Below are 24,755 nucleotides of genomic sequence, written 5' to 3'. Positions count from 1 at the left end.
CTTTTTCTAGGAGAGAAGTGTTTTTTTTACTCATATTTATCTAGTATGACAATATATAATTAGGCATACCTCTTATCATTCAATATATAATACACCCAATGCTTTGTGATAACATTCTTGTCGACTTCGTTATCTCTCTATTTTGACAATTTTCACCATATGTTCTTGTTTTCTGATGCAGCTGATGATGTGTTTTACATTGTGTCTTTGTCACTATAATATGCGTTTTTATTTTTTCACCAATTCCCCAACCACAAGAAATTTGAGATGTATTTGTACCAATCTCTTAACCTGTTCCAGAGTGTGGACAGAAGAGTGATTTACTACAGTAACTACTAATGTATTTAATGTATTTTTGGAAACATAATGACCTGAAAATACTTTAAACTGTTAAAATAACCACTTAATTGTGTTTACACTATTAAGAACATACAATACTTTAAACGGAGTGATTAAGACAGGAATACAAAGGAGAATAAATAAATTAAAGGTTTTATGAAAAAGGTATTAAAATAAGTAAAATGTATTTTGATTGGAAAGCCTGAGTTTGCACACATTCAAGATATTTTCTCCATATCCAACTGTTCCCTCTTTCTTTCTTTCTTTCTTTCTTTCTTTTTTCTTTCTTTCTTTCGAGCTGTGGGAATGGCATGGACTTGCTGGAACCAGCAGATGGCGGTAGTGCAAATTCACGGATACAAACTGCAGTTGAGCTCGGGTGAAGAGGAAGACGAAAGACAACGTTTACACTTTCAGCATTCACACTTGCATTTTCTTCTTGAAATGCAAACCTCTAGTTTCGTTTCTTTCCTTCATAACTGCCGACCAGGTTGTTTCGTCAATAGAGATAAGTTGCGGAATGATTTCAACAGGAAATACTGAATTTGTATGATTTGTTTTGTCACGTGACAGACGCTCCAGATGGCCCTCGCCTCTTTCCGTACTGGGGCATTTCATGCGCATTTCAAGCAGTTAGCTTCATCAATACGCCCATGACAGGTATTTTCTATTTTTTGTTTCATTTAAATTTTACTGAAGTCATTTTCTAAACCGATAACTTCCAGATCAGCTCTCATTCGTAGCTAAATGTTGCTTCTTTGTGATTTCTTTCATCCGGATTTGTATATTTGTGGGACATACATGCTAATAATATTAGCATCCTCCCAGGACCACAACTAACTGACTCACTGGGGGAGAAAAATAGTTGAACGTCAAGGAATCGAAACACTCTGTGTGGCGGAGAAAAGCGATCAGGGATGGCCTTGCCGGAGATGGAGCGCGGGTGCTCCGGTGGTGAAGTAGAAGAAGAGGATGCTATTGTTCAGACTTGTGTGTTGGGCGGCTTCAGTGAGAGCGCAGAGGCACGAGCTCTGATCAGCAGCCTGCCGGAAGTTCACGGAGACATGGTGCAGAGCGAGATAGCCACACAGACATTCTTACGTGAGAAACACAGTCTGCAAAACCCCAAATAAAAAAGATGCATCGCAATATTAGTGCTGCTGGTGATAGATCTCTCTCGTCTCTCCCCCAACAGTGATTCTGAACAGGTACCAGGAGCAACCTCGTCTCCTGGATCCTCATCTCGGTACACAACTGTTACTAACAGCGTGCTGCATGTGTGATAAAGTGCCTTTCATTCATTTGTTTAACTGTCATATTTAATTTAGAGTGGATGCTAAGCATGATATTAGACATCATCAAAAATGAACAGTCTCCGCCACCATTGGTACATTTGGGATTCAAGTTTCTCTACATCATCTGCAAGGTCAGTCATGAATAACCCTAAACACTGTTCATCTTATTCACTGTCCCTGCTTTGAAATTCTGCCATCACTTTGTATAAACTTTTCTTATTTGCGTTTGTGTAGGTGAGAGGCTATAAAGTCTTCATGCAGCTTCTCCCTCACGAAGTGGCCGACTTACAACCAGTTTTGGACCTTTTGTCCAGACAGGATCCCAAACACTCTGAGGTGAGGCTGTGATTCTTTACATTAAAAAGAGACTCTTCAAGTTAAGCATTTGCAGCATAGTTTAACTTCATCATCCTGGGTTAGTGTGCTTTTTCTCAGTTCTTGAGTTCTTCATCAATTTTTTTTTTTCCAGACTTGGGAGACTCGCTACATGCTATTGTTGTGGCTGTCCATGACGTGCCTCATTCCATTTGATCTTTCTCGTCTGGACGGTCACATGGAGTCAGACAGTGGAAAACCCAGGGAGACAACCATGGGTCGTATTCTAACTATTGCAAAGGTAAGATTAGTTACAATGTCTTCAATGTACACGTCCTGTCTTGGAGCTATTGTTTTGTCTGCGTTTTCAACAACAATTGAAAGAACTGTCTAGGCCACGTTCACACGGCAGACAAATGTGATCCAGTTCTGATTTTCTGATTTTCTGAAGTGACGTGTCCGATCTGTTGTGTGGCAGTGTGAACGTTGCAATTCAGATTTCTACACCCCCGACTCAGGCCTTGATTGTATGTCCTACCAAATCAGATGTGTAGCTGAAGTCTTTCAATGTGACTGCATCTGAACGGTCGAGCCACATGTATGCCACTTCCACATCTTAGACATGAGACGTAACACAAATCTGCCTGAGGAAGCGGCACTGCCAAAATTTGAGAGGGGGAAAAAAACGAAGAATCGGACATGGTAGACACAGGTGACATGATTAGTCTTTGGAAAAATTGTGAGGTTTTGTGTCAGAGATTGTCCATCCATATTTACTTCTGTAAACGGAGTAATCGGGAGTAACGTCACACCTCGAACAATGTTCACACTGCAGTCGGATTGGAGGTCACACAAAGAAATTGGATCTCGGCAAGAAATCGTAATTGAGCGTCAAGACCTGCAATATGATCGTAGCCTAAAACAGGGGTATCAAACATCAGGCCTGTGGGACAAAATCTAAGAGGCTCCAATCTGACCACCAAGACAATTGTAAACATTTCAAAGAAAACATACCTTAAAGAAACAACAACACATTTCTCAATAGTATCCGACACAAAACAACAGTAAATCTGTTCAAACTGAAGTGATCAAATAAACATTTATGGTAAGTTAATAACAATGCACCAGCTTTGTATTTATTCCTTACAAAGTCTGTATATATATTTGTTTTTATGTACCAGCTTGTACATGTATCACTCTATTTTGACAAAGTTGTTTTCATACTGTGTGGATTAATTTTTTTATTTTTTTTACAGGATTATCTTGTCGTGGTCGACACTCCCAGAGACGCTGCCTCAGTTCTGGTGTCAAAGTAAGTGCTTCAATATCAGACTGGAAATGAACTATAAAGTAATATTTCGAGTCACGTCAGAGTTTATTTGCAACATGGGGATTATATAAAGTGTTGTCTTATACAACTTTTAACTTACATTAGTCGATCATTTCACAAAGCCAGTGAATAGAAATTATAGCTCCTGTAATAGATTATGTCAAGTTTTGTGTGATGTAATGCATAAACGTGGACAAGGTTTGTGGCATTAATCATTCGTTTTGTTTAATCAGTTGTGACTGTGTGATTGTTTTGGTTTGGTTAAAATCCAAATAGGCGATGTTAGAATAATTGACTGTTTGAAGTTGGATTAGATTTTCTCATTGGACTTTCCATTTTATATGCTGCGTCGACATAAGCATTAAGTCTAATGTTGAACAGGTTTTTGACAAACTCTGTAGAAACTTGACAACACTGAAGTGTGTCTCTGTTTCACTTATGATGATTTGGGTCCAAACCCAAGCCGTGCTGGGCGAGACCCTATTGGAATGCAAGGGATTATTATGATGATGATGATGATGATTATTATTATGTCTTCTGCGCCTACTGTGGAAACTGCTGAATGACAGTTTGTGGTATTGTTTGACTTCTCTGTTTTTCCATCTTCACCACTGTTTGCTGGGATGACCTCAACCATCCTGCAACCCTCACTTAATTAAACTATCACCCAGGATGGATGGAGGGACATAGTTCCTTATCTTCTGCATAATCAGTGCAGCAGTATGGTTAATTTGTTCTGTCGCCTCACAACATGAAGGCTCAGGCTTGAAACTTGTCGAGAGCTTTTCTGTTGGGTCTCTTACAGGTGATCTGGCTTCTCTCATGTCCCGCAAAAAACCTTCTCGTCAGATCTGAACCGGTCACATGTAGTTAATTCTCTTGGCCAGTAGAGGGTAGGATTGCTTTTGAAATGTCTTTGCCTGTGTCTGTTAATCATTTTAAGGTATTCTCATTATGTGTGACTGTGCAGGTTCTTGGCTCGCCCTGACGTGCAACAAAAGTGCCTGGGGGAGTTTTTGGACTGGAGTCTAACTACGATTTCCCAGGCGAAGGATGATTCAATAAACACCGTTAGCGTCCTGGACGGTGCTCTGCAGTCTCTGGTAAACACAGAAACCCTGGAGTCATGCAGCAGTCTTGTTTGCATGCCCAGTTGTTTGTGTGTGCGTGTGTGTGTGTTTTTTTTAAGCCACTGTAATCTGCTGGCGCTGTATTCAAATATGCAGACGGTAGTTTGTGGAGCTTACAAGAGCTGACATGACTGGTATGTTTCCTACAACACCCCATGGGATTTTAACAGGTGTGTAATGCACCTGTTGCGTTTGTGGGATCTGTTGCTTCAAGTTATTGATGTGCGTTTGTTCCAATGCTAAATGATTGACATGGAGGATTCGTAGTATAATTATAAAACATATTTGTGCCACATAATATCCCTATTTGCATATGTTTGTAAATGATAGTGCATCTTTTCCGTTTGATTTGTGTAAGCTAATCTAATGTAATGCAGCCCTAGAGCGAGGACATTGTGATCATAATGTTGGCACATGAACTTGAATAACATGTTTAAAAAGTGTTCTTTTACCCAATGTCTTGGATATGAACCCTGGTGCCTATGTGTTGCTCCGGGCATTCAAAACAGGCTCCGTGTGTTCAGTTCATCAGTGCTTCAGCACACCTTCAAAAAAAATGTTTAGAAAGGGTGTGAATTCTCAAATTAAAATACTTTTTTTCTAAGTTATGACCATACATTTATATGTGTGCTGTACAGAAAGAATATCCCAGTTTGATTTTACGCTGTGGTGCCTTTTTGTTTGGCGTTTGCACTTTCTACTTGGAGAAGGAGAGGTTTTCCCGGAGTATTCAGTACAAATAAAGGTGTATTTACGTCTTTAGATTCATCATATGCACAAATAAAATTGTGTGCGACTGCCTGTGGTTGCCTTGTGAATGACTGACAACGTGTCTAGGGTGTACACATTGTACAATTTGCATATTGTCCGGAGAGAGCAGCTCCAACCACTTGCAACCCTGAGTTAGACATAGCCAATGGATGGATAGATGGATAGACTCATCCTTTAATGCTACTATTCCCACGTTCTCCCTCAGTTCATTTCAATAGTTTTGTTTCTTTCTTACAGGCAAAGCTTTTCAAACATGGAAAACGGGATGACCTCCTATCCCATGGTAGGTTCCTCTTTTGCCTTTTATTCATCAGCAATGGTTTATTTAAGAAAGACTACATGCAACAGACTAAAAAAACTCGGATGTAAATCTTGTTTCTTGTATTGTATATTATTATATTTTATTGATACACTTTCACAAACTTCCTTCAATGTAAATGGCTTATGGGTATTTTGCTCTCCTAGCCCCGACAGTGCTGCAGTGTCTGGAGCAGAGACGTCTTTCTGAGAGCAGTGAGGCCATGCTGAGGAAGCTCGGCATCAAACTCATCCAGAGGCTCGGCCTCACCTTCTTGAAGCCACGACTGGCTGGCTGGAGGTCAGACGCCACACTATACAGTACATGCAAGGCCACGCCTCAGTACTTAGTGATGGTTGTGGCAGTGTCTCATATTGGGTTATAATTGTTGCATAAAATCTTTTTCTTCATTGATGCATTACTGGATCTGAAAGAAGTGCATCAGAACACTTTTGTTTGCAGGTACCAGAGAGGCAGCCGGTCCCTTGCAGCAAACCTCTCCATCTCTCAGTCGGCTGCTGTGAGTCCGGACATGGAAGTACAAGAACAAGAGGAGGACTATGACATTCCTGAGGAACTGGAGATGGTTATTGGTCAGTATATGTCTCCACTAAATTACAAAATGTTTACACAATGTTGTGAAAGAAAACAAACCTTTGATGACTTATTTTACAGAGCATCTCCTGGTGGGACTGAAAGATAAGAAAACAATTGTGCGCTGGTCTGCAGCAAAGGGGTAACAGTTCAAATATTGCATGGTACTCCATATATTTGACATTTCTTTTTATCCTCTGAAATTATTTTGTGTTTTTTTTTTCTAACCCTTCAGCATTGGGCGGGTGACTGGGAGGCTTCCCAAGGAGCTGGCCGATGAGGTGGTTGGATCAGTGCTGGACTGCTTCAGGTAGTTTTTATGCTAGAGGCTTGTTGGTGTTTTTTTTTTTTTTTTTTTGATTACTTTTTAATTGTGGGTGCCACTAGCTAACACTGACAGGTGCACAGATTACAGTGTATGTCAGGCCAAGCAATTGTGCTGCATCATGTGCACAAATTATGTGATGCATTAATTTCTCTGTGACCTTCAGTTGGCCACTTCCAAGTGAAACCAAAGAGTTGCACGCAGCCTGCGGGCGGTGCAGTGCCCAGATCTTCTCTAACATGCTGTATGCTTCTGCATGTTTATTGTTTTCAAAGCTTTCAGGAAACAGATAACGCTTGGCATGGAGGCTGCTTGGCACTGGCCGAACTTGGGAGAAGAGGACTGCTGCTGCCCTCCAGACTAAAAGACGGTATGTTCACTGAACATGGATGGATAATAATGAGACTGCTTTTCTTTCAAACTTTTTTTTATTTTATTCAACATATTGACAAGATATACAACACTACACTTTTTTTTTTTGGTCCGTTTTCTACACTACAATAACAGCTTTACACTTCTGGAAAATGGATTCTACTGCTAACAAAACAGGCGAGCTGAGAGCAGGTGTTTAACCAACATCATTTTAATGTATATCCTTGTGGCAGTGCTGTTGACATGTCACATCAACTCCTGCTACACTAATAGAAATGTTCAGTGCTTCATGAAGGCAGTCTGGAATCTTTTGTTGTTGAGGCTTGCAGCAATAAAAGCGAGAGATATTCAGTCCTTCACACGAGTCAAAGTGAGGCTCTGCTAACAGCAGCGAGGCCTCTTCCGCAGAGCCCTCCCGTGTGCTTTGACTCTCTTGTTTGGTTTGTGGCATTTACTTTCAACATGACCACTTCTTGCTCTTTTCAGGCCTCTTCCCGTAACCCTGCTCCTTTGCTTGGCGTTTTGTTTTGAAGCAGCGCTCACGGCATCATCTGAAGGCCTCGCCACAGAGCCGAAGTCACATGAAGAAACCGCAGAGCCCGCGATGGCAAGCTGACAAAGTGCCAAAGCTGCAGTTTGCCTTTGGTCACAAGGTTCTTCCTGCAGCTCGTTGCCTGCTCCGCTCAGGGCGGAGATGTGCACGGGGCTGCTGTAAGGAGCTCGAAGGCTCAGGTTCAGAGGCACCTCATTCTCCTTTAATCTCTCTGCGTCAGAGCCCCTCGATGCCTGATCAGGTTTTTTTGTTTTGTCCTGGTTCCTTGTCGAGAGGTTGAGGGGGGCCAGGTCGTCCGTGCCGTCCGCGTAATCTTCTTGCACTCGTGTGTGAGGACCTGAGTCAGAAACAGAGGAGTATAGTCTGCTCTCACTTGACCTGGAAAAGAAACGATAAAACCAAAAGTTAAACAAAATCTTTCAAGTACAGATAATGAACGCCTGTGCTCAATAAAATGAACAGAACTCAAGATTTCACGCACCCTTCATCCACCTGCAGCGACTGTTCCACTGAGGCATCCTCTCTCTTGTCATTTTTGAGCGGCTGCGCCGGCGTGTGTCCTGGTTGAGGAGGAGTCTGCGACTCACCCATTTGGGTGTACTGGGGGGCTTCTGTGTCTCTTTGGATGATGTGTGCTTGACTGGGTCTATCAGGGGACCCCAGTGCGGAGCAGCCTTCTTTAGGGCTCAGCCTCGTCGCTTTGTCTCCACTTTGGCCATGGTGGCCATCTTCAGGTGGAGAAGTCTGTGGGTGGTTGTCAGTGGAACGTGAATGCATGTACAAGTCATAATTCTTAGGGCCAAGGGTTGGGCTGTACACATCCAGAGAAAGATATCTAGGTCCTGCAATTGGCAATGGAAGCTCATGGGGTCTGTATAACGTGTACGGGAGCGGGGCTCCCGGGTGAAGCGGGTGGCAGTATCTGTATGGGTAAGGGGGAAACGGGGCAGTGTGAGGTTGTGTGATGGGTTGTTGAACCACAGCCCTCTGATGTTTCAGAAACTCCGTGGGGTAGGAAGAAGAGTTTGGCTCATTCATGTGGTGGTTTCCTGGGAGGTAGTATGGTGGGTACAGGGGTCGGTCAGGCAGGAGGTACGGAGGGTACTCGGGTACCATGAGAGCGGGGAGGGGTTTTAAGGGAAGGTGTGGTGGAATCGGGCCCCAAGGGAAGCCTGGATGGTTGAAAGTCGGGACGGGGTTTTGTGAATCCTCTGCATGTGGCACTGGCGGCTTGAAGACTTCTGCCCCGTCACGGTTGGGCGTGACAGGGGAGAAGGCAGACGGCCGTGGCAGATCCTTGTTGTCGTCACACTCCCTGTTCTCACCGTCTGTCGCCGTATTTGATTTTGCCACACTCTCATTGTCCTTATTTACTGGACTGTCACGCCCAACATCAACTTCCTCCGTGTCATCTTGGCTCTCGTCTTTGTCCTCCACAACTTCTTGTTCCTCAGGACTGTCAGTCTGAGCTGCTGGGGATGTGTCTCTACAATCCTTAGGCCTGACTGGGGCTGCCTTAGCTACAGTTTTGATCTGTCGAGCTGTCTGTCCATTTTTCTGCGACATCAGCGAGATGGAGTTTTTGCACAGGTTATACTTCATGTGGTTGAAGAGGTGGGACTTTTCATTGCAGGTGAACGGACACTGGAAACACTGATACTTGAAGGGTTTGCCGGGCGGTCGGGGAATGTAGTGGGGCCTTTTTGGCTTGCGTTCCTTGGCGGTTTCCATCTGAATGGCAAAGTTTCTGAGAAGGCAAGACATACAGTGACCGCGTTAGTAAATGTTTGAATTTCGGCTGAAGTGAAAGATACGAGCAGCGTCACATCATTGCACTTTTTGTTTTAGATTGTCACTGAGCTTGACAATACTGAGTCTGTTCAGAGTCGTCTGACTGGTTCAGGAGGATCAAACTTTCATAAGGTTTGTCTCCGAGTCCTGCTTCAGCTGCTTGGCAAAAAAAAAAAAAAAATCTCTTGCTGCAAAAACACTGCACCCTCAGGCTAATGTATTTCTGTAACTGTTGCTTTGCACAGGGTTGTGTACCAAACAGAGAAGTGTTTAAATAGGAATACCTGTATGCAAAATAGTCACTTGCTCATTTGCATAGGTGCAATAGGATCTGAGTTTAGTTCGGACTTGATTGGCAGCAGCCCGCGAACGGCTCCGCTCGCTCTGCTTGTTCACCTGTCAGTCCGTTTGGGTATCGCTGGGCTCATTTGTCCAGAGATGTTAAAAGAGCTGCCAAGGCACTAAGGCACCAGGCAGGCAGACTTTGCGCACACGAGCACCGACCCCGGAGGGCATGCAGGGACTTGCTTTCCACCTCAACCTTACTAAACTCAGCGCTGTCGGCGTGGGAACCACCAGCCACCTGCTTCCCATGACTACACCTGCGGGATGCATTCATCATTTGATGAGCTCACCAGCCGTGGAAATACAGAAAATGTTTAAAGTAACTGTCTGATGTTATGTCAGTAACACCATTCTCATTAAGCTGAAAGAGCCAAGTCATCGCTCCTGAAATGAGCCATTTCAGTAGAGGAAGGCAATGGCATCCGAAACCCCTCGGGCCCTCTTTTGAAATGAAATATCACCTAAAGCTGTGTTTCTGGGTGTGCATGGTGGAACCTGATTGTCATGTGCTGTCGCAACAAGTTGTCACTCAAGTTTCTCTCCAACTGTGGTAGCAAGGCAGAGCCACTCCCCTCGTAAGAACATACAATTCAGATGGAAATTCTCTTTTATAACATTTTCTGAAAACTAAATTAAAGTAAAAAAAAAAAAATAATAAAAAATTCCCTTAAAAATATTTCTGTATATTTTCAGCTCTATTGGTATGAACTGGTCATTTTGAAATGAAGAACATTTAATCAGAGTATTTCTCCCTTTGTGAGAAAGTATTCAGCAGTGCCCGATAGTTAATGTTGTGGAGTCAGCTCAGGAGCTCAAGCAGCGGCTCATTAAGAAGCAGCGACAGGTGCACGCCGAGCCTCCACCTGCACATGAACACACTTTTCAAACTGCTGAACAGAACCACTGCAAATGTCTCATCCGACAACACAGAAAGGCTTGAACGGTGATCGACAGTCCATAAATAAATCTGACTTTTGCTTCTTTGGTAGCAAATTAGCACAAGAATAGGAAAAAAAACCAACCCAAAAGATTACCTGTTTTTTGTAGAAGGAGAAGCAGAAGAATGCTCTCCGGTTCACAACCGGTGTCGGAGCGTGGATGTCCCGTCTCAATATGAACTCTTGAGTTCACACAGCTCGTTTGTGACTGATGTTACTTGTGTGGTGAGTTCCTCTCTCTGAGGTGTTGTCTCAGTCGTGGGCGGAGTTTCAGCCCAAACAGCAGCGCCCTCGGGCAACGTTGATGTACCCGATATTAGTCAGGCCTCAAGCAATGATTTACATGGGTGGGGGGGGGGTGGGGGGGGCTCTTTCTCCTGCTTGCTCTTTGTCGCTCCATCTTTGTCTTTTTTTCTGGACTGACCACTCTCTCCTCTGTCTGATGACAATGTTTAAAGTTCCCCTGAGGTTGCTGACAACAACATATTTGCATATTTATGCTTAATGTTAAAAGTTGATAGAAGTGCACTTTTCTTGTGAATATCGTCCATTTTATTACCATCATAAATTGTGTTCTGATTCATTGATTTGAAATCAGAAATGTGTATTACTGATGGCTTCGGCAGTAGAAATTAGGCACAAGCTTGTGTTCATGATCGTGAACACAATCATGAACACATGCTTTTGACCTGCTTGATTAAAAAAAACGATTTCTTTAATAGAAAAATTTCCCAGTGAACAATTTTCCACCAGCATACATATTTGCTTTAGTTGTTTCAATAGATTGATGATGATTTAAACAGCCACTTCAGTCAGATTAAGAATCAAATTATTCTGAGTCGATAATGTTGTGGAGCAAAATCTCAAAAAAAATCTTTTTTTGATGTCAATCAACTCGTATCTCTGCTTACTCTGTTTGCAGTTGTGCCGCTCATTATCAAGTCACTGATCTACGAGGAAAAGCGGGGCGCGTGTAGCGTCGGCTCCAACGTGCGGGATGCCGCCTGTTATGTGTGCTGGTCTTTCGCCAGGGCGTACGAACCCAAGGAGCTTGTGTCTTTTGTCTCGGAGATTGCCAGGTAAACACCCTTCTCTCTTCACTTTTGTTTGTAGTGTTTGTTGCTTCACTCCATCAAGAATGTGTTTGTGCTCCATGAAAAAAAAGGTTTAATTAATTGTGCAATCTGTGCGGATGGTTGCAATTAGTCTCACTTATATTTCATAATTAAATCTTTCAACTTCTGTCATTTTTAATTTGAATGAATTGCAGTCGATGGAAACACAGTTTCTCACAGTCTTGTCAGTTTGCGAACACAGCCTGTCCTTTTACATGTTTCCAGCATATTTCACTCCAATATATTTCTGAATAACCAATGAGAATCAGACTTCCTGGCTTTGGCCACTCTGAAAACACTTTGTTGATGCGAAACAATTTTTTTCTTTTACAATTACCGCACCTGCACAATTCGCACAATATCATCTCATATGTCTTTTTCCACAACAGTGGTTCACTCTTTACTTGAAAACAGAATTCACTTATTAAAACTGATTGCACATTTCTTAGCTGCTTAAAACAAGTGCTACTATCAAAAGATCATAACATTTACTAAACAGCCGATGAAATAGGCAGGATTTTCTCTGTTTGCAGCTCGTTGTGAACGACACGTCATTTACAATTGGCATGAGAACTTCACTCAAAGTAATTTTTTTCCCTGTGCCGCAATAGTATTGCCTGTCCCCATGTAACTAGAACATATGGTCTTGTATTGTTTAATGTCCAGTCATACATAAACAGCAGACAACCAAATATAAAACATCTCGACATTTTTAGGCAAGTCACATTTAAACTGCTTGGAAAAAAACCTTTATGGGTCCTGTGGTAGAGAGAACATTAACTCATTTATTGAAATCACTTCAACAGTTTGAGGATTTCAATCCATCTTTGGGTTTGATTCCTTTCGATTTAATGCTCAAGTGTGCAGTTTTTACTTGTGTTGTGTTGCATTTGTGATAGAATTATCACGCACGTTAGTCCCGCACCAGAAATACCTTAATGTTAGTCTAAAACTGTGTGTGAATTTATGATAGCTGGGACTCCAGTCTTCTTTTTTTAGTTTTAAACCTGTTATAAGTGAACTTTCCTTCAGAATATCCCAAAGGTGTGACACTGACTTTCAGTAAGTATTTTCCTCTCCGTGCTGGCAGCTTAAAAAATCCAAACGAAAGATTCAAAAGCGAGCTGAACCAGTGCAAAGAAGTGCACCATCATCCAACGACTTATGTTCAGTCTTTGTCAATAGTAACGGTTTGCCTCATCCAGATTTTCGGTCCTCCTGCCGTGCGTGTACAGACCTGCGGCTTCTAACTGTGCAGACCAGCTCTGCGGCGTCAGTTTGAACCCCAGCAAATTAGCATCAGCAGGCGCGACAACACCCTCCCTCTCCCCAGCCTGCAGGATTGCCGGGTTTCGCCTGCTGTTGTAGGTTTCGGTCGCCGTTTGGCAAGAAATGCAAAAACAAGCTGGCTCCTGCTCTATTCGTCACAGCTTGATGACATTTACAGAAAGCTCACTTTTTTGCATGTGGGACCGAGTGACTTGAAGACACACACACGCACAAACACAGAGGTTTTTATTCTTAACAGTTGAAGAAAAGTGAGAAAATGCTTTTCAGCGTTGTTCAGAAAGTTATCAGGTGTGTTGTTTTCAAGCTCATGAGGCATATTCAGTTAGTGACGGCTGGATAATGATGTTTGACAAAGCTATACAAGGGATGAAGAAAGCCAGCATGAGTTAGTTTCAGTGTATTGCTGTAAGATTCCAATCTCCATCACCCCCCCCTCTCATTATAATTGCCCCTCCCACCACATCTAAATCGACTGAAGCTGCAAAACACTCCTGAAGATGAACATAACACATCTTTTACATTTTTCCTGGTTTGTTTTGTAAAGTGAAACCAGGTTTTTTGTTGAAATCAAGAAATTAAAGAACTATAATTATAATCACAGACATTTTCTTACCATTTTTAGCTGTCTCAAGCAGGGGAATACACCAAATCCATGCTGTGCAATAAAATTAAAACATGCTGGTGTATAGGCCTCATTTGAAATGAATAGTCTCAAACAGAGATGTTCACAATTTCCCTCAAATAGCATGATTATAGGATATTAATGTTAATGGCACCACATTAGGGATTGAACCTGTGAACTTCTAATCCCAAATTGGCCTCTATAACCTCGAGGCCAACACTGCTCTTTATTTGACCTTTATCTCAGCGTGCTTCCGTCTGCAGGACGACTCCCTTTTGCAAAAAATGTTTTGTTCATGCTAAGTTAAAAGTATTAGGTTCAGGGTGTGAAGCCCAACTTGTAAATCCCTGGCCTGTGTCTCCATTTGTATTGAGAGCTGTGGAGGGATGTCAAGGTTGACATGTGAGTAATCACAACCTGCAGCACCGCAGTGGAGTCATGGTTTGTCACAATGTGGCTGCTTTCACTGGAAACCTGCGTGTCTCAGTAGAAATCGACGCTGTGGTCATGATGCAATCCAAACTCAGACGATGTCATTCTGACTCACCAATTTTAATCAAATTAATAAGCTGTCAGTAAAGTGTTGGTGCATGAGAAAAGTGCAGAAATAATGACAGTGTCACTACAGTAAGTAGGCTGCTGTGAGTTTGTTGTGCAGATACCACATCAGAGTACTGTGGAAGGAAGCGGGTGAAAACCCTCGCTCGCACAGGGACAACCTGCAAACTCCAACCGGGAACATTCTCAATGTGAGACAAGCAGGTTAACCACTACGCCTGTCGGTGTCTCAGTAGGTGGCTGAACCTCCGACTCAGACCAAAGATTATATAACGTGGCAACAAGATTTTAACAAAGGCCTAATAGCCAAATTTACATGTAAATGATGAAAGTACCAAAAATAAATAATGAAATAATCATTCACTAGAAGGAAGCGAAAGGTCTCCTCCCGTCACTCTGTGTTTTTTTTTGGTTTGCAGAGCTTTACTGATCACTGCCGTGTTCGACCGGGACATCAACTGCCGCAGAGCCGCTTCTGTAAGTTCTCCAGTCAACATCTTAGGCTCACCTACCCGAGGTTATACAGTTTCCTGGATTTCATTTTATGTCTCATTTTGTCCCAGGCCGCCTTCCAGGAGAATGTCGGCAGACAGGTTTGTGACTGAAGTATTGACGACCTGAATGCCGGTGAACAGAATGACTGTGATTTTAAGCTTATTTGTTGCCAAATCTCCACGTCGTGCCACAACTTGCCTTGTCCGGGAAAGCTTTCGAAGCAGAGGAATTAGTCTTCCTGTGGCGGATATCCAATTAGCCAATTGACCTTGAGCCATTACCCCTCAGAATCCTGAATGCTTGATACATTTGGAACTAAAGCACAAATTGTTTTTAATGCCTCATGATTATTTGCTTTTTGTTCAAAAGTACTGATTGTGCTTAAATATAATGCAATAAAAATATTACATTTTTTTTCCTATTTTTTCCTTTAAACAAAAAAAAGAAAATAAAACCCATTTATTTTCTTGTATGTCAACAGGGGACGTTTCCTCACGGTATTGACATTGTGACAGCAGCAGATTATTATGCTGTTGGAAAGCTCACCAACTGCTATCTGAACATCAGGTGAGAAACAGTCTTTACAACATTTTTACTTGTTGAGGGTTTGACCAAGTCGAGTTTAAACTGCACAACGCCTGATCTACAGTGACTAAATACTGAAGTGGAGTTGCAATAGATTTTTGGTTTGTTATCGGCACAGCAAAAAAAATGTTGGTATGAAATGTCACTGGTAGAAATGATTCTTGTTTCCTTGTGTGTCTCCCAGCGATCTCCTACAAACCTTGCTTTTGCTCGAACTACTCATAATTGAGAGCATATTTAGTAAACGAGGATTTAAGTTTTTGCTGAGTCATACATGTCTGAAATGTGTGACTCAAAGCTAAAGGAGAAGCAATCATCATCTCTGACATGAACTGTTGCATGCAGCAGAGCAAGTCATTAAGTAGGACACATGGAAGATGATAGCCTCGGGGTACGAATGCACACTGAACTGCGTGCAAGACCTAATTAATGCTGGCTCAAAGGATTTGAGTGGTTATGGCGATGTGACCAAAGCCGGGACTGTTTTTTGATGCCGCTAAGGCTTTTTGTTTTCCCCCAAAGCGTCTACATCGCTGGTTTCCCCGAGTACACCAACGCCATGATCGACCATTTAGTAGCCATGAAGATCAACCACTGGGATGGGTGAGTGCTATAATTGTGCTGTGGTCAATTTGCCTCGCTCGCAAAGAAATACAACTTTGAAATCTCCGGCAGCGTGATTCGAGAGCGCGCCACTCAAGCCCTCCATAACCTGACGCCTCAAGCGCCCGAGTATATGGCAACCAGAGGTAAACAATGTCACCTTACCTGTTCCCCAGTCAATGGCTGAAACAGATAATTGACATGCATGCGCATGCACTTAGCTCCTTCTCCTTTGTTGGTTTTTAGTTTTGCCACAGCTGTTGCCCTTGGCGGTGGGGATCGACCTCCACGGTCGACATGGAGCCATCCTGGCGTGTGGTGAGATCATCCACGCTCTGTACAAAGTGGGCCTTCAGACCAACAGGTTGGTCGGTAGATACATTTGTCACATCATTATTTAAACCGAAAACTAAAAGTGGGCAGTGGTGATGATTGCTGACAATGGAGCCATTGCAATACACAAAATAATTTAAAATAAATAGTGGTATGTTGACCACATTTGTATTCTTGTTATTTTTTTTCCATAAAGGACTGTGGTGGACCTTATTTCTCCAGAATGTGTGGAAGCGTTGAAGCTCATTCACCAGAAAGTAAGTGGAGCACAGAGTGACAGAATGAACAGAAATGTTGATTTTAAAGTGAAGAGGAAGTCCTGCTAATTTGCATCTGTTGACATTCTCAGCTCCACGACAAAAAACGATACAGGTACGCAGAAATTGTCACTTTTGATTTGTGCTGGCATGATTTTCAAATAAACTAACGTTTGTGTTGCACTTATTGCGCAGGGGTTTTGGTGGAGAGCTAATGAGACCAGCAAGTAAGTGTCAATTGCAAAAGATGCTGCTTACCCACAATGCAGTGCGGTATGATTACTTACTATGACTTTTGAATTTATTTTTTTTTACAGTATGTAGCCTCATTGAAAAGCTGTCGCTGTCCAAAATGCCCTTTAAGAATGACCCTGTGATCAGTAAGTAATTCTTTTAATCAGCTGCTCTTGTTTTTCTTTGTTTTCTTTAGTAAAACCAAAGCTAAAATATCTCTGTGTTTCAGCCGGCTGGCAGGGAATCATCGACGACACCATAAACACTCTTCATCTGGTTTCTAGTAAAGCGAAGGACGTTGTCATGGTAAACGCAGTAGTTCTTTATATAGAAGCAAAGCATTACCACAGGACAGAGAATAAAGATATTTTATTTCACATGGCAGTTGAGCCCTTTTTTGAGCCCTTTTTAGGTGTTGTACAAGAAGATTGATCTTTTCATGACTCGGCATTGTCTGTGCAGCTCGCGGTAGTATCGGCCTTGACTGCCTTGTGTGAGGAGAACTACCAGACCCAGGACGGTCAGGCAGACTCGCAAATGCAAGGTAGGTTCCTTTTATTAAACTGTCACATGTAAGCAGTTGCGGCAACGAAAAAATAGAATCCATTTAGAAGCAGGTGTTGATACTATGTTGACCCAGCAGGTTGAGTTTCTTTTCTGCGATCTCTGATTTTACTCAAGTAGCCTCTGCACAGTGTGGTTTCTCTTCACGGACTGACTTTGTGTGCGTGTAGACGTCCTGGTGTCTCAGTATATCGAAGGCCTGCAGAATCCTCAGATGCTGACTCGGTGCGGCTCTGCCCTCGCGCTCGGAGGCCTGCCGACGTTCATGATCCACGGCAAACTCAAGCAGGTGTGAACCGCGGGGACGTTTTCCCGAGCAGCCTTACGCCTCACTGCCTCAGCGCTCACGCTCGACGTGCTTTGTTCGTCTGTGTGTCTTTGCCAGATTCTCGGAGGCCTCCAGCAGCTGTGTGCCTTCACACAGGAGGGGAGATTTCCTGAAGCCAGGAGGGATGCCGTGAAAGCCATTGCTCAGTGAGAATTGATATATTTTACTTTTGATGGTGCGATTTTATGGCGAGAAGCTCCCCCCCCGTTCTTTGTGTTGTCTGTTAGTCTAAACTCTCAGCTGTGTGGGCTAAAATAATGCTAAAATAAACAATCGACTGACTCTACCTGCAGGACCTGAATGGCACGTCGGTCCGTTTCGCTGATTGTAGTTCGTCTTTTTGCTGGAAATACTTTTTCAACTCCTGCCTTTTAATCCCCCTTCAGGGTGTGCCTGAAGGCCGGCGTCAGCGCACACGGCTCACCGGATTCCGCGCTGTGCTCCGAGAATGTGGCCCAGGTGTACGGCGTGCTGCTCAGCAGCATGAGCGACTACACGACAGACAGCAGGGGGGACGTGGGGGCCTGGTGAGTGCGCACGCGCACACACACGCACGCATACACGCATACACTCACTCACTCTTTAGACTTGCCTCAGGGATTAAGAATGCTCCCCGCCTGAGGCCTCTGATGTTTTTCTGTCCCTCTGCATAGGGCCATGATACACATGCCCGTCTCACTAGTAGCTTCAGGCCACGCTTACCGACTCGCCAGGAATGTCACCCGGCTTGTCACTTTTCCTCAGAACATGGGATGGGCTGCCTGTCGCACACTCTCTGCTCACCTTTTCTTTCCTTTCTTTCAAATCTGCGTTTTCGCTTCATTTTCATTCACACCTTCTCCGCCACTATCCTTTTCTTTACCGCCACATGCATTTCTCAACCCACACCCACACAGGAAAGCAGTTATCTGTTGGCTTTTCCCTTTAGTGTGCATACAATTGCAAGATTACATCTTTCTTTTCCCCCCTCACAAGCAATCCCACATTTCTCTTTGAATCGAGCGCCAGGGTGACAATAATCAAGAGTTTCACTTGCTACTTGTGCCTGTTTCTGTGTTTTCGACTTTTAGATGAATGTCCTCATCAGTATTTCACACAAAGGAATGGTTTCCAGACGCTAGGATTATTATTTTTTTAAACTCTTCCCTTTCACATGGCTGTTTAGTATTTGATGTCCTTGTTTTGTGAGTACAAGCTGGATTCGAGCCAGTGCCATGAACGGGTTATAATCTGTCCTCCGTTTGTCTCTTTCTCCAGGGTAAGAGAAGCTGCAATGACCGGTCTGATGGATGTAACTCTGCTCGTGGCCAGCAGTGCTCCAGAAATTCTTTCACCAGACCTGTGAGTAGTGATTTGATTGATGGTTGACGAGGAGTTCATAGTGATTGTACAGTCTATACGCGGTGTCACCTTTTGGGTCGTATAATTTGGGGTGCTGTCGCTTTGTTTGTCGAAGCCCTGAGGCCCACCAATCAAGCAGACTGAGACCATTTTTTTTTACCTTTTCGAGGACATGCATTGAAATTTGAACCCTAGAGTGTCATTAAATTACACTTTCAGGACCATTTATATTTTTGCAACTTTGATTAACAGCATTCTGTGCATTTTTATAATATAAAGGCAAGGCAAGTTTATTTGTATATCACTGTTCATACACAAGGCGATTCAAAGGGCTGTACAAAGGCAAAGAAATTAATACAATTACATTAAAATGAAAGAAATAAAACAAGATATTAAGAAAGTAAAAGTGGTTTCAAAAGGCAATTAAAAGGAGGATAAGTAGTAAATAATTTAAAATGAATCCAATCAAATTAGATTACAAGGAGCATTGTATTAAAATCATGAGAACAATAATGTTTTCTGCCCTGATTTAAATAACCCAACAGTTTTGTAGACCCGGGAGGGACACCGTGCATGTTATTTATAGCGCGCATGTTTATCTCTGACCTCTCTGTATGCAGGGTAAAGCCTATGATGTGCTGCCTTGCTCAGCAGGGAGCAGAGAAGATCGACCGTTATCGAGCCCACGCCGGCAACATCTTCCTTCGCCTCCTGTACAGCTCAGAGCCTGCTGTACCGCACATTCCCCACCGGGAGGAGCTGTTGGATATTTTTCCTGTGTGAGTCTCTTGTCGATGAATGCACTCAGAATATGGTAGTTTGATGTGAAACAGTTGTTCTCAGATGCATCAGCTCTCAGTGACAGTTTATCTCCTTTTGGTTTGTGTTTCAAGTGAGACCTCCAGCAGCCTGAACTGGAATGCTCCATCCCAGGCCTTCCAGTATATTGCCAAGCTGCTGGGACTGCCTGAGTATCAGTACCACACCCTGCTGGGGTTCACCGTGTCGGTGGGAGGGATCACCGAGTCCACAGTGAGTCTACTCGTAAAGTATCATCGAATTGCAGCAGTGGGGTGTGCAGATTGATGACGGCTTGAAGGGAAAACACAGAAAATCAAGAAAAGACACACCTGGTGTGGATAGTACATCTTTTATTCTTTATTTTTACAACTTATCTTTCATTCTACTGGGATCCAAACAGGTCCAGTGGTTAGTGTGTGAGCCCTGCAGTGAAAACATCTCCGGTTTGAGTCCAGTTGGGGGCCTCTGCATGTAAAATTTGCATGTTTCCCTTGCGCATGCAGTTGTTATTTTTCTTTTACTCTAATTTCCTCCCACAGTGAAAAAAAACATACATTTAAGCCTCATTGGGGTTTCTAAATGAAACATTAGTGTGAATTTCAGTTTGTGTTGCCTCTGCTTTTGTTGGATAACCTAGTATAGACCATAGATGGGAAGAATTGTCATTCAGGAAGTGTCTGCACCAGCAGAGGGCGCCTTGTGTCTACTGTCAAATTCACTCAAATTTGTCGGGCGTGTGTGAAGCACCTGTCAAATATCAGACGGAGTAACTCATTTCCACCCTGCCAGCGTTCACTCGTCTGTGCCAATCACCTTGAGTTGGAACGATGACTCGGGTGTACTCAAGAATTCCCCATCGTAGTGAAATCTGCAGTCTTATCTTAAAAATACGCTTGCTCCTTTTCTCTCCCGACTCTGTTCAACGTCATGCTGAGCCAGAGCCGCGAAACTGGAGTCGATCAGGTTCTCCCTCCTCCTCCTCCTCCCCGAAGACCTAACCCCATGTCATTAAGAAGAGGACCTGCTCCCAAGCATTTGAGAGGCTTAGGCTATTTTTACCCTCTAGTATTTAAAGTGTGTAATAAAGAAAATAATGTGCGGGCCTGTAACAGCAGCAGCGAGGCCAGTAAAGTTGAATTCGACTGCCAATAGAGGTTTGAGACCCGTTCCCTCAGAGACGATCGCTTTCAAGTCGCAGTACTCCGGCCTTTCTCTGCTACAGAGACGTCCTCGGAGACGGGGAAAACTCGTATGTTTGTACAGGGTTACATGAAGGAGCCGGAGCCAAGGCTGCATCGGTCCACGGGCCAAGATTACTGTTCTCACACCACAGGCACACACACACACACTCCGGCCAGAGAGGGACGGGAGTGTTTACCAACTCTTGAGGAATTATCTCAGCATCAGTCGACCGTGTGCACGCACGCATGCACGCACGCACGCACACACACGACTGGATTTATTGAAAGCAACTCAAAAGCAGCAGAGCCCATTGACGTATTAGTATACAACTTCATTTGTTTACAGGATCTTGTGTTGCAATGTTGTGTTTCTATGATCCAAGTGTCAAAGTTTAACACTTCCTGCTGTCCCATATCACCAATCCCCTGTAGTTTAGTTTTTTTCTTCCCAGTGTTGTCCAGGTTTGAATATTCAGCTATAACCACACACTAGTTTAGTTTTACAGTCACATTTGAGATGTTTATACTGTAATACAGTCATTATTTGCTGCACATGCGCGCTGAGTGCACAATTGTGTTTTTTCGGGGGTTTTTTTTTCCTAATGTTCAAAATCCATCTTATTTCCATTTTTACCTCTCATCACGTCTTCTTTCATTCAGGTGAATTTTTCCTCCCGTTCCCTGTTTGACTATGTGAGAAACATCCAGCAGGACAGCGCTGCTCTGGGACAGTTCGGAGAAACCTTGCTGAGGATCTTCAGAGGCAATCTTCGTAACGACCGGTACTCACTCAGCCCATTACAGATATGTGCTTTTGTTTGATGCTCTATGATGGGATTGTAGTCTTTTTCTGTAGTATTTGTTTAGTTTTGTGAAAATATTGATATTTCTCATCATGTATATATTTTGAGCCACACCAAAGAAAAACGTTAAAGTTTGAGTTTAAAGGTTATTATGGCACTGTTTTACTGCTCTGGTCCTCTCCAGATGAATTTGGGCTGCATGTGGCCTCTGAACTAAAATGCGTTTGACACCACGGCCTCCAATTTTAAGCTTTAAAAATACATTACGCTCCATTTGTTAAGTTTATTTGTTGATCCCTTTACAAAAAATATTCCTCTACATTTGACCCTTCCTTTCCTGAGCTAACCTCAGCGTCACATGATAGGAGCAGTTGAAGGTCATGGCTCAAGGGCCCAAAGTAGTGGTGGTGAAGGTGGGGACACACATTTGCTTCTCACTTTTCAAGGCACCTCTTACCGGGCAGGGATTTGAACCAGCAATCTCTCAGTCATGGATGTGTGTTGTATTTGCTGCCTTTGTGAGTTTTGAAAAGTGATATGGGTTATTTATAATAAAAGCAAGTAGAGAGTGTTCAGAACTGTCCGTTCACCATATTTCTCTTTCTTTAGTGTGTCGGTTCCTTTCCTGAAGATGTTCAATCAGATGCTCACTAACGGCTGCTTTGAAATCTTCACCACGCAGGAGAAGTGAGTTTTATCTCAGCTGACCGTAAAAAGAAAAAAAGATGCGGATCTCTGCGAAGACTGACGTTTTCTTTCTCGGTGTTCTCAGTCATCCCCTCTGTGTGGAACTGTTGGCCCTTTGCAAAGACTTCAAAAAATCCAGAGATATTTCCAAACTGCAGGCCTGCATATTTGTGTAAGTCGCCCACCTCATCGATAAATGTGTACACGATGTGCAGCGCGAAAAGGAACCGTCGGAGCTGACTTCGCCGCGTTCGTTGTTTTCCAGTTTTTGTGGCCTGGTGCAGTTTCACGGGGATGTCAGGAAGAAAGTCTTGACCCAGCTGCTGCTGCTGCTCTGCCATTCATACCCCGTGGTAAGATAGGAGTGCACACCAATCTGTACCAGATGTTCGCAAGACTTCCCTCAACTCTTCTGGAACACATACACTTCTCAAAATGATCAAGTTAGGCTTTGAGCCTCTCGTGTTCTTTAGTAACGCTGCCAGGATGCAAATCGCCTGTGCTGACATCGTCAGCCAGTCCACCACTTCAATTCAGGTGGAAATATGTCCAGAACTGTTTGACGGCTTTTTTCCAGACATTTTGTGGGAATAGTCATCACCATTGGAGCAGACCTGGAGAATGTACGGGCCCCGAGGACCACATGTGGCTCTCTGGTTGCTCTGGACTGAAAAATAAATTATACATCAAATGAAAAGAATTGAATTAGTTTCACATGACAAAATCATGTGTATAATAATGACCCCCCCCAAAAAAATGTGTGCACGATACAAAAATAATTAATGAATCATGCAGAATGTGACCATGTAAGTACTGATTTACTGGAGTGGAAGGTGAAGCACAGTTTGTAGAAAACATCGAACAATTTGACACAACACGAATTGACAAGACATTCACAAAACAACTTTATGGACACAGTGGAAGCCGTAGCCTGGACTTCCACATTTACCTACAACCAACTGTTTATGAAGCAGTGTAGTAATATTTATCTAGTTCAACTTCGTTGACTTCTATAGAGTCAACATCGGGGGTGAAATGATATTTATAAGCGGCGTTCAGCGCTCTCAGTTTCACCCCACATCACTGAAATTCGTGAAAGCTTTGCTTTGGACGTGTGTTTCCCCCGCTGTGACTTTTAACAACTTGACATTTTGTTTAACGCCGTCATGAGGACGTAATTACTCTAATCCTCTGTTTATACCTGCAAATCCCACGACGTTCCCACCAGGCACGGCGGTTCTTCTTGTTTATTACGAGTACTAGTGCGTATGGTAAACATACCTGTTTAACATCAGGCTGATGTTAGCGGCCACAGAGCTGCCGAGCAACGAGCCTGAACCGAGACTGAACCGCAACCGTTTTCTTTCCGGCAACCGTTAGATAAGAAAAGTCACGGCCGGCGAGATGTACGAGATGCTCCTGACCTACGACGACGTGATTGAGGCGGACGTGCTGGACGACGTGATGACGCTGCTGAGCGACACGAACTGGTCGGTGGCGACGCCGCACACTCTTCATGAAGTAGCTTCGGTCGGTTCAGTGTGTTAAATGCTGGTCGTGCCCCTTGTGGGTTGCAGGGAGAGTGACCTGGAAACGGTAAAGGCACACAGAAACCAGATGTGCGACTGGTTAGGAGTTCCCAGGCCGCGGCTGGTTAACAAGGTAAACAGTCAATACTATTCGTTGAGTACAAATGAAGCGAAAAGGTTCTTTATTTACTCCCTTCTTTCTTTCTTTTCAGCAGGTTTCCTGATCGGCCTTTGAAAACCTGCAGAAAAAGGGCAGAGGGATAATTCTGAGGTTAATGATTACATTGAGGAACTGACGCAGGACTTTGAGGAACGGTGACGTTGTTCCTTGTTACCGCTTCGTCCAGATAAATCGATAGAAACGCCTCATTCTCAGTTGAAATGAAAATAAAGGTTCAATTACAAAAATATTTCACTTGTTTCCTCGTTACTGTTTCTTTTGGCAGCTCAGAAAGCATTTTGAACAATCATTTTGGATCACTGCTTTGTTGCAACCCAAGCCACACCTGCATAAAGCTGGCATTGTCACTTCCTGCACTCCGGTCTTTCCTTACGCGTCCCATTTCAGGTCACAGTCTGGTGACACTCTGGAAGTCATTTCTTTCAAGCCTGTCTACTTGTAACCCGAACGTTGCCGATAGGTGAAACTTAAACTATGGCTCGCGTCCACTCCGGGGAAATGGTTCGCCATTTAGCGGTTTTGGCACACAGCGTGGAATGCCGCTGAGGCCCGGTTTCCCCCGAGGTCCCGCGCAGACCTACTTTCTCTGCATCGGTGGAGGTGCCGGGAGCTGGAGGAGTCTCGGGCCTGTGGGACAGAGCCTGTTGTGTCAGCGTTAGTCCAGACTCTCTCATTAGAGGCTGATAGTGGCCACATTGTCTCAGACAGCTCGACTGACAAAGATACGATTGTTTCATTATTTCAGAATTAGGTGGTGTTGTTTGCTCGTCAAACATGTCAGAAACTCCCCGAGCTGGTAATCACTAGATTGCATTACATTTCTCTGCAGAGTGTAATATAATTAATGTAACT

General features: G+C 43.5%; 2 protein-coding genes across 4 annotated transcripts; one reads left to right on the top strand and one right to left on the bottom strand.

Annotated features, from left to right (window-relative positions):
- Positions 1-877: 877 nt before the first annotated feature.
- tbcd (tubulin folding cofactor D) lies at positions 878-24,119 on the top strand. Of its 2 annotated transcripts, none has more exons than XM_080511503.1 (40): positions 878-999; positions 1,157-1,440; positions 1,535-1,585; positions 1,668-1,765; positions 1,869-1,970; positions 2,104-2,250; positions 3,206-3,261; positions 4,250-4,382; positions 5,418-5,463; positions 5,646-5,778; positions 5,941-6,071; positions 6,154-6,214; positions 6,308-6,382; positions 6,673-6,767; positions 11,319-11,475; positions 14,401-14,458; positions 14,545-14,574; positions 14,958-15,043; positions 15,584-15,664; positions 15,737-15,810; positions 15,911-16,028; positions 16,194-16,254; positions 16,347-16,369; positions 16,450-16,481; positions 16,572-16,634; positions 16,718-16,794; positions 16,951-17,032; positions 17,223-17,341; positions 17,438-17,526; positions 17,767-17,907; positions 18,638-18,721; positions 19,342-19,500; positions 19,615-19,753; positions 21,364-21,485; positions 22,116-22,193; positions 22,279-22,365; positions 22,459-22,546; positions 23,574-23,683; positions 23,771-23,855; positions 23,938-24,119. In XM_080511503.1, the coding sequence occupies exons 2-40, from the start codon at positions 1,257-1,259 to the stop codon at positions 23,944-23,946; spliced, it is 3,564 nt and encodes a 1,187-aa protein (XP_080367629.1). In that variant the 5' UTR covers positions 878-999; positions 1,157-1,256; the 3' UTR covers positions 23,947-24,119. The 2 variants fall into 2 exon arrangements, with proteins under 2 accessions (XP_080367629.1, XP_080367628.1); XM_080511502.1 differs by having other exon boundaries at positions 23,935-24,119.
- On the bottom strand, positions 6,859-10,716 carry znf750 (zinc finger protein 750). 2 transcript variants are annotated; one of them, XM_080511512.1, is made up of 3 exons: positions 10,493-10,716; positions 7,804-9,069; positions 6,859-7,700 (listed from the first exon to the last, which is right to left on the bottom strand). In XM_080511512.1, exons 2-3 carry the CDS (start codon positions 9,051-9,053, stop codon positions 7,151-7,153), a joined length of 1,800 nt encoding a protein of 599 aa, XP_080367638.1. In that variant the 5' UTR covers positions 9,054-9,069; positions 10,493-10,716; the 3' UTR covers positions 6,859-7,150. The 2 variants fall into 2 exon arrangements, with proteins under 2 accessions (XP_080367638.1, XP_080367637.1); XM_080511511.1 differs by lacking the exon at positions 10,493-10,716 and having other exon boundaries at positions 7,804-9,206.
- Positions 24,120-24,755: the final 636 nt, after the last annotated feature.

This window comes from Blennius ocellaris (genome assembly GCF_963422515.1).
Source record: "Blennius ocellaris genome assembly, chromosome: 16".
Taxonomy (NCBI): domain Eukaryota; kingdom Metazoa; phylum Chordata; class Actinopteri; order Blenniiformes; family Blenniidae; genus Blennius; species Blennius ocellaris.
Note: the sequence above shows the minus strand (reverse complement) of the source record. Positions and strands in the feature narration are given on the sequence as shown.

Bases quoted from the DNA above. Each gene is read 5' to 3' on its own strand.
- tbcd (XM_080511502.1), top strand. From the start codon at position 1,257: ATGGCCTTGCCGGAGATGGAGCGCGGGTGCTCCGGTGGTGAAGTAGAA. The intron at 1,971-2,103 runs GTGAGGCTGTGA...TTTTTTTTCCAG, and splicing joins AGGATCCCAAACACTCTGAG to ACTTGGGAGACTCGCTACAT. The intron at 16,482-16,571 runs GTAAGTGTCAAT...TTTTTTTTACAG, and splicing joins AGAGCTAATGAGACCAGCAA to TATGTAGCCTCATTGAAAAG.
- znf750 (XM_080511511.1), bottom strand. From the start codon at position 9,086: ATGTCTTGCCTTCTCAGAAACTTTGCCATTCAGATGGAAACCGCCAAG. The intron at 7,701-7,803 runs GTGCGTGAAATC...TTTCTTTTCCAG, and splicing joins TCGCTGCAGGTGGATGAAGG to GTCAAGTGAGAGCAGACTAT.